The sequence below is a fragment of the Macrobrachium rosenbergii genome, chromosome 1 (genome assembly GCF_040412425.1).
Source record: "Macrobrachium rosenbergii isolate ZJJX-2024 chromosome 1, ASM4041242v1, whole genome shotgun sequence".
NCBI classification, from domain to species: domain Eukaryota; kingdom Metazoa; phylum Arthropoda; class Malacostraca; order Decapoda; family Palaemonidae; genus Macrobrachium; species Macrobrachium rosenbergii.
The window spans coordinates 44,594,358-44,604,357 of NC_089741.1; the positions used below are offsets into that span (position 1 = coordinate 44,594,358).

Genomic DNA, 10,000 nt, shown 5'->3' on the forward strand with positions numbered 1-10,000 from the left:
TAAAATGAAACCTGGAGAGCTAAAACCGTAGGGTTTAACAACACGATCCCATCTCTTACAAATTAAATCGTTGTAAATGTTCCCGTAGAGTTTCGTGTCCGTTGAATTCCACCTGATATTCTGAAATCCATCATCAAACATCTGTGATTTCCAAAGAATGCATTAACAGCACAATAATGGAAATGAAAGCGAAAGAGGGCGCAGAAACAGTTCCATAATAAAATAAGATCCTATAATAGGTCTATAATAAACTTACAATAATCGAAAATTGACACTTATTATTTTCATTTACGACTTTTCCGAAACGAAATAGGTATGCGAAAAATACAGGACGAAACCAAAATATACGTCAACAAAACAAAATTACGAATACGCAAACGATAAATACAGGGTTAAACAAAAACATAACCAACCAAAATAAAAACACCCCTCATTTACATACGAAACAGATACACGATCAATACACGCTGAAACCAAAATATACGTAAACAAACAAAACTACAAGTACATCTAAGATAAATACAGGGTTAAACAAAGACATGAACAAACAAAAGAAGAACACCCCTCATTTACATTCCGGACTAAATAACGAAACAAACACAAAACAAGGAAATCCGAGACGCGTCGGAGTTCGGTGTTTGATCATCGTAAAGGAACGATTTCGACCCAGCGGCCGTAAAATTGTTATCCAAACAATCGACAAACTTTGTTACGTAAAAAAAAAAAAGCAAAAAATGCGCCGTATTTTCTTCGGCGCAATCGAGTTTTCTGTATAGCCGCTACAGCGCATAATCAAGGCTACCGAAAATAGACCTATCTTTCGGTGGTCTCGTTATGAAGCTGTATGAACAGCGACCCAGATCCTAGATCGTTGCCAGAAGCACGATTATGGCCAACTTTAACCTTAAATAGAATAAAAACTACTGAGGTTAGAGGGCTGCAATTTGGTATGTTCGATGATTGGAGGATGGATGATCACCATACCAATTTGCAGCCCTCAAGCCCCAGTAGTTTTTACGATCTGAGGGCGGACAGAAAAAGTGCAGAGAGAAAAAAGTGCGAAAAGAATAAAGTGCGGACAGAAAAAAGTGCGAAAAGAATAAAGTGCGGACAGAAAACAGTGCGGAAAGAATAAAGTGCGGATAGAATAAAGTGCGGAAAGAATAAGGTGCGGAAAGAGTAAGGTGCGGAAAGAATAAAATGCGGAAAGAATAAAGTGCGGACGAACAGACAAAGCCATCTCAATAGTTTTCTTTTACAGAAAACTAAAAACGCCTCTTGACAGGGTCGGGAACCCAGTAGCAACTACGGGCCACGGGAATATATCCATACTTTTAGCTATTTACAAATATTTAGAAACTCCAGCTCTTTTTTTATATATATTTTTTTCCTTTTTTCGTCAAATGTGAGGTAGGTGTAGGTATATGAAGTGTTTCCATAGGCATTCGTTAGAAGTAGTTGCCCCTCCCTTCGGAATTCGTTTAAGGTGAAGATGCTTCATAAACGACATCCATCATTATTTGTCTTGCAGTTTGTTCTAGGACTGCAATATTTGGCATCTCCTTAAAACAAATACTGTTTTTCATTCTTATCAAAACATACTTAGCGAACTTCAATCACATGAGAATAAATTATTTCCACAAGGTTAATTAAATAAGAATGAATTTAACAATATTCATAATAAAATGTCCATATAATCCTAATATACCATCACACACCATTGCAAAAAAAATTCCATATCCCAAAATACATAAGCATACAATTCATGCATAAAGTAATTCAAAGTACATCTTGCAAATACCGAAACATTTCAGACACCAAAACCTTTAACCCTCCCTCCCCCCCGCTTGCCCCAACCAAAAAAAAAAAGTTCTAAAGCATTAAACTTTGTACACTTAGAAAAAAAAAATACTAAACACGCGCACATCAAGGACAATTTTCATATCTCGAATTCCTCTCTGGTTTCTTTCGACAATAAACCCATCTCTCTCTCTCTCTCTCTCTCTCTCTCTCTCTCTCTCTCTCTCTCTCTCTCTCTCATCGTGGGGGTTAGAAATTCACTCCACAATTATGCTCGCTCTCTCTCTCTTTCATCGTAAGGTTAGAAATTAATTACTACTAGCCTTCTCTCTCTCTTCTCTCATCGTGGGGGTTGGAAATTCACTCCGCAATTATGCTGAGAGAGAGAGAGAGAGAGAGAGAGAGAGAGAGAGAGAGAGAGAGAGAGAGAGAGTTCTTCTAAGCCCGCTTCAACGACAGATGCCAAGAGCGGGGAGAGGAGATTTGTTCTGAAGAAAATGTTGAATCTGGTCTTCATCTCACACACACACACACACGGGGCGGCGGGAGGGCGACTCAACTGAGACTCCTAAGTCGCTGAGACGTTAAAGTCTTGAAATTAAGTCATTTAAGTCTCCTGAACGTCCAAAGTCAATGAGACTTGGAAATTAATTCGACGAGACTCTACACTCAGTGAGACATGATGTTCAAATTCAATCGAGAATCTAAAGTCCCTGACAGTTTTAAGTCTATAAATCAAGCCTACTGAACGTCTAAAGTTAATGTGACAATCAAGTTTGGATACGTCACAGTCACAGAGACATGTCTACAAATTCATTCAACTGAGAATATAAAGTCATTGACAGATTAAAAATCTAGAAATTAAGCCTACTGAACGTTTAAATCACTGAATTTCAAGTTTGGAAATTAACTCAAATGAGACTCTACAGTCACCGAGACTTAAACGTCTTTAAATTAATTCAACGGAGAGTCTAAATTCATTAGCAGATTAAAGCCTAGAAATGAATTCTACTGAAAGTCTCAGTCTAAGAGACAATCGTATTTAGAAATTTACTCAACTGAGACTCTACAGTTAGTGAGACATAACAGTCTTCAAATACAATTCAACTGAGAATCTATAGTCATTGAAAGATTAAAAGTCTAGGAATTAAGTCTACTGAACGTCTAAAGTCACTGAGTTTCAAGTTTATACATAATAATTCAACTGAGCCTCTCTGCAGTCAGTGACACATAACAGTCTATTAATTAATTCAACCGAGAGCCTAAAGTCATTAGCAGATTTAATGATAGAAATTAATTCCACTGAAAATCTAAAATCACCGCAGCACCTACCTTTAGTAATAATTAAGGCAACCGAGATAATTTATAAATAATTAAATCACTGAGACCACTAAGTTTGGGGATTATATAATACGAGTGTCTAAAGTCGCTGAGACATTGAAAATCACAGATTAGGATCTGATTAATCCTCATATTACAATTTTTCTAAATTTACATGCACAGAATTCTGCACATTTTTCGAAAGCCCCCCCCAAAAAAAAAAAACTTTACGTGAAATATCTGGATTAAGTTCGATAACTTTATAAGGTGATGAGCAACGCATTCTAATATTAGACTACAGTATTCAACTGGTCAGTTTATAAAAACAACTAAAATTATGAACATTTTTCGAAAATATAAAAGAAAGTTTTCGTGAAATATCAATATCAAAATAAAAAAAAACTTATAAGGTAATGAACAACATATATTCTAATATTAACCAACAGTTCTCAACTGAACAGTTTAAAAAAGTAACTAAAATTATGTACATCTTTCGAAAGCATAAAAGACTCTTTTTGAGAAAAATCCTGGTTAAAATCCATTACTTTTTAACGTGATGCGCAACATATTCTAATATTAAACTACAGTCCTCAGTTGATCAGTTTATAAAAATAACTAAAATTCTGTAAATTTCCCGAAATCCCAAAAGAAACTTCCCGTGATACAACCAGATTAAAATCGACAATTCTCCAAGGTGGTGAGCAACATATTCTAATATTAAACTACAATACTCAGCCGATCAGTATATAAAAATAACTAAACATGAGACAAATCACATATCACTATAGCAGCACTGAAAATGCCACACAGGATCATTCTGGCTGTCAAGCAAGTTACTTCCTTACGTAAGGTTGTGTCAAATGCCTTTGCGATGGGCAATACTGCTTAGTCACTCTGACCGAAATATTAAATGCAAGCAGGAGAGGAATGAAAGGGTCATTACTCATTCGTATACTGCATAAGCAAGATTGAAGGTCCCGAGTTTGATAGTGAGCTATGAAGAAGATTCTATCAATGGACACGATTTATATATATATATATATATATATATATATAGAGTATATATATATATATATATATATATATATATATATATATATATATATATATATATATATATATATATATAATACACACACAAATACATACATACATAATATATACATAAATTTTACCTATTACAGAAGGAAAGTAGTCTCCCTGAAAAATTGAGGAAAAAACATGTTTCTTTCCTATTTTACAGATAAGAACATGCATGTGATTTAATGTCCTGTTTTAAAGAAAAACGAGAGAAAAAAATTGACGAAGAACTGTACGGCAGAAAAATACAGTAGCTTAAACAGTCATGCGCAGAAAGCGCAGTTAGATAACAAGCAAGGGGTGGGGGGTCCTGAAGCCCTACATTGCCAAAACTATGCTTCAAGACATTTGCGACAAGAGTACGGGTCAGTTTTATTTATTCGAAGCATATTTCATACTGTAATGGAACAAGTGAATACACCTGGGGTCTATTCACTAGAAAAAAATACACGGTAATGACACTCAACATCAAACAAAAAAAATGCGTCGAAGTTTTCGGCGCAGTCGAGTTTCTGTACAACCGCTTAGAATCAAGGCCACCGAAAATAGATGTCTTTCGGTGGTCTCGGTATGATGCAATGAGCTGCGGCCCATGCAACTTTTAACCAATGCCCGGTGGTGACCTATCCTATATCAGCTAGAAGCAATGATTATGGCTGACTTTAACCTTTAGTAAAATAAAAACATTGAGGACAGAGGGCTGAAATTTGTATGTTTGATGACTAGAGGTGGATGATCAACATATTGAATTTGCAGCCCCTAGCCTCTGTAGTTTTTGTGTAAGATCTGAGGGCGGAAAGAAAAAGTGCAGACGGACTGACAAAGCCGGCACAATAGTTTTTTTTAACAGAAAACTAAAAGTTGTTCACACACTAAATATATCAAATTGACTATACCTCAGGAATAGCTTATACTGAAGGTGAATTATTATTGGTAAATGCTTCTGCTGCGCTGGCCAGGATTCAAACCAAGGTCTGGTTTAGAGACAACGACAGACAGTGACTTTGACAATCCGGCCATCAAGTCAGATAAAGATGATACTCTGAGTTTGTAATACTTGGCCATATCTGAATTTTTGTCACTTAGACGTAAGTACTTTTATATCTGTAAATATAGACACACACTATATATATATATATATATATATATATATATATATATATATATATATATATATACATACATACATATATATATATATATATGTATATAATACATACATACATGTATGTATACATACATACATACATACATACATATATATATATATATATATATATATATATATATATATATATATATATATATATATATATGTATATATGTATATATATATCTAAATACATTACTAATGACTACAGTAAATAATATGATTTGCATGCATTTTCCACAAGCACGTTAGCTGCGCTGAGTCCACAGGTCCACATCAGGCATCTTATCCTTGACAACTTATTCCCGTGCTGGAAAAGCTCTGGATTTAAACGAACCAGTTTCAGTTACCAATAACTACATTACCCTGACCTTGTTAACAGCTTTATTTACGAGAGAGAGAGAGAGAGAGAGAGAGAGAGAGAGAGAGAGAGAGAGAGAGAGAGAGAGAGAGAGAGAGAGAGAGAGAGAGAGAGAGAGATGAAAAAATTATGTTAATATAAACAACTATCATCCACGTTAAGGAAAATATATAATTAATATCTAGCATTCACAGTAGTAATCTGAGCACGATACAAAAGTACAATATAAATTAATTTCTGTACATGACGAAAATAATAAGCCTGTCTTATGCCTCTCGCAAAGAGAGAATATCGTTTGAGCTGTCGTTCTAATTTTGTGCAGACCTCACGGAGAGGAAACGAAAACAAAATAATTAGAGACAAAGGAAGAAGAAGAAGAAGAAGAAATGGAGGAGGAAAAGGATGAATAAGAAGTAAAAGAGGAAGAGGGATAGGAAAAGACAGAAGTAAAAACACGAAGATGAAATAATTAGACCTTGGAAGACCTTACAGTTCCCGGTTCGAATGTCTGTCTGTTATGTAAAAGAATAAAACAATCACTGTTATGTAAAAGAATCAAACAAACAAACAAAAAATAAACAAAATGTGATAAAGAGAAACAACAATAAATTAAGAATCAAAACACACAAAAATAATAAAGAGAAACAACACTAATTACGAACGCTCGCCGCGGAGCAAAATCGGGTAACTGCCGGGTGTAAACATCAGAGTTAGGCGCAAAAACCCAAAATGTCTTGTTTGTTGTAAACACGCCAAAATCATACATTATCTGGATTCAGGTGTGTATAATCTCTCCACTGAGACACCTAAAGCTTTGCGCTTACGTCTGTATCATAATATAATTCTGAAAAAGAAATTGCTAAAGAAAACATTGCCAGTTCGTATGTTTTTCGTTACTGGGTACAGAGTCACTGAGATACACAATTTAAGGTCGAATAAACATTAATGCTCATGTATTCAGCCGTTTGATCGGTATAGCATACTATATATATATATATATATATATATATATATATATATATATATATATATATATATATATATATATATATATATATATATATATATATATATATATATATATATATATATATATATATATATATATATATTTAAATATATATATATATATATATATATATATATATATATATATATATATATATATATATATATATATATATATATATATATATATATATATATATATATATATCCTCCATCCATTTGGGTATCAATTATTGCCAAGGTATGTCGTATCGTTTTTTTGCGAACTCATATTTGAAAAAATAAAATCATGTCTACAATCACGGAATAATGATCATACACACATTGTGTATGTATAATGTGTATACATGTACATTTATAAATATGTGTATATATATACTTATACTCGTATATACATTTTGCATCCTCCTTCTTCGCCATATATTCTACAGATACAAGTATATTTCGAAGTTAGCCGGGTTTTACCCTTAAAATATCAACGGCCGTGCTATCCAGGAACAAAGGGCGTGACTAATTTATACAGCAACACTGTGAATTCGAGGAGTTGAGAGAGAGAGAGAGAGAGAGAGAGAGAGAGAGAGAGAGAGAGAGAGAGAGAGGAAATGCCACATTTGACTGGCCTATCCCAAGGCAAAAGTTAGAGCTTAAAGAATTGCTGATTCCTACTTTTTCTTCTTCGTAGCCTCCTTATATTTGTGTTCTAGAGCATTTTGCTAATTTCGATACGCTGGAATTGGTCCAAGGCATATCTCGAGCAGCGGTCCAAGAGAGAGAGAGAGAGAGAGAGAGAGAGAGAGAGAGAGAGAGAGAGAGAGAGAGAGATGGGAGGAGGGAAACGGCTTGGGGTGGGGTAGGGAGAGCAGTTGACCAAATTATGCAAAAAGGTCATTTGTAGATTTCATGGCGAAATTATCACTTAGCATTCAAGTTCTTTTATCAAAATACAATTTATGCAATAAGGGTTTTACAGTCAACTTCAGATTCCCAACTTTAGGAAAAAGCGGCGAATATGCGATGCATATTTAAACATGTGCATAACCTGAATATCAGAAAGTGTTCATGGTAAGAAGGGTTTTTATCTTTTTGGGAGGGGACATATAGGTATGGTTTGACATGCCGCTGTCCTTTCTCATACCGTTTTCAGATCCAGGTTCAAATATATTAATACAGGTACAATATGCAGATATAAATTATGCACACAAAACATATGTATATACACACATTCACAGATATGTATGTATATATATAATGTATGTATGTATACCTCAACTAAAGCAGAAACTCCTGTGCTGACCACAGCTGTGGCATGTTGTTGGAGTCTGTCGTTTCCTTGTACTGTTTGCCTGAGAATTTCTGAGTTTGTATTGTTCTTAACACAGCTTATAATCTTCCCATATACTTCGCTACTTATTTTCGTCTTATCACTTTTTCTTCTAACTCTTTTCATTCGTGTGTGTGAATTTACTCATGAACTTGAACATAAAGTCTTAAGAAATTACGAAAACTGTTATTCTTAAAATGAAGCCAAAGAGAAATTATATGTAAAAGTTCCCAAGGAACATTCCTAACATGAACACAACCGTGCATATTCACGTCATGGTCTTGTATGCGACAAAGTTTGGAAAAACAACGAAGGATCTGAGTCTCCTTGGAGCCCCCATTCTCTCTCTCTCTCTCTCTCTCTCTCTCAAAAGACCTCCTGAAAGCGAAGCAAGACGAGAAAAATATCGCGCAGACAAAAGGTAAGGAAGACGGGAGTTTAATAAACAAGAGAAGCCAGAGATAAGCGGACGTATTTTTTTTCCCTCCAGTTCGCCTCTCATTAGCTTTATTTACTTTATTAGTTGGTCCTTTGACATCTATACCGGTCGGGCGAAGTATGTTTCCTTGTTTTTCAGCCATTATTTACATTGCCGAGTTCCATTAGGCGAAACGACTCGCGCGGTTTATGCATCAGGAACGACCCAGTTTATCTGTGCAACAAACACGCACACACACACAGGAATACATACCCACATACACACATTCACATACTCTCACACATACACACATACTCTCACACATACACATGCTCTCACAAACGCACACACAAAAGACAGGTTCAGGCATGCGCCGTGGTACAGTTGTCAACACAGGATCGTTCGCTACAACTTCATGCGAGTTTTCTAACTGATTCTGACGACTCGTGTGCATTTCTTTCTTCCCTCGACGGTTGACAACGCTTCCATTTTCATTGCCAAATATAATTCACAAATATAATTCACAACACTCTCTCCTAACAATGACACACGACCGTTCTGCTAATTGATTAATGATCTTGTCGAATGGAGAAACTAGCGCTATCAACCGTGTCCTGTGATTTTGATCTTACAATAAACTGATTACAAAAAACACTAAGAGAGTGAATGCACTGAATAACACCAATGAAAGCATCCGAAAACCCATCTATCAATATCTGAAAAAATAACAAATGGACAACTTTTTCCATTTAAAAAATTTACATTACAGGAACACTGTATACATATATATATATACAGTATATCTATCTCTCTCTCTCTCTCTATCTCTCTGTCTCTCTTTTAAAATTATATCTATGATATGTATATACATATAAATATATATGTACAGTAATATATATATATATATATATATACATATATAAATATCTATACATATAAATATATATGTCATCTCTTTATAAATTATATCATATGATATATATATATATATAATATATATATATATATATATATATATATATATATATATATATATAATATATATATATATATATATATAAATATATGTATATATATATATATATAAATATATATATATATATATATATATATATATATATATATATATATATATATATATATATATATATATATATATATATATATATATATATATATATATATATATATATATATACACATACATATACAATAATAGTGTACAGCTGTTATTTACCACTCTTGACCCATTACAAAAATCCACTCCACACCTGCTTTGTCCACACCTGCTTTGCTTACCAAAATATTCACCGGCTTCGAAAAAAATACTGACACTAATTATTATTTACACGAACATGAGATGGGTAACCTGCAAACTTAGAAAAAACAAATTTTATTTTTAAACTCAGGTCTAACAGAATCCTACATGGTCGGAAAATATTCCATTAATTCCATAGTCTTCTCCTTTTTTTTATTACTCTATTTGGTTCCCAAAATAAAAAAAAAAAAATGCACACTGTTCTGTTTATTCTCGAAATTTAT

The 10,000-nt window shown here is 33.8% G+C and overlaps 1 protein-coding gene across 1 annotated transcript in view; it reads right to left on the reverse strand.

Moving 5' to 3' along the window:
- Positions 1-10,000, reverse strand: part of LOC136831829 (uncharacterized) — a 132,445-nt gene that overhangs the window by 10,873 nt on the left and 111,572 nt on the right. Inside the window, 1 exon segment of the mRNA XM_067092458.1 lies at positions 3,006-3,012. Within this exon segment, the coding sequence (XP_066948559.1) occupies positions 3,006-3,012 (7 nt within the window).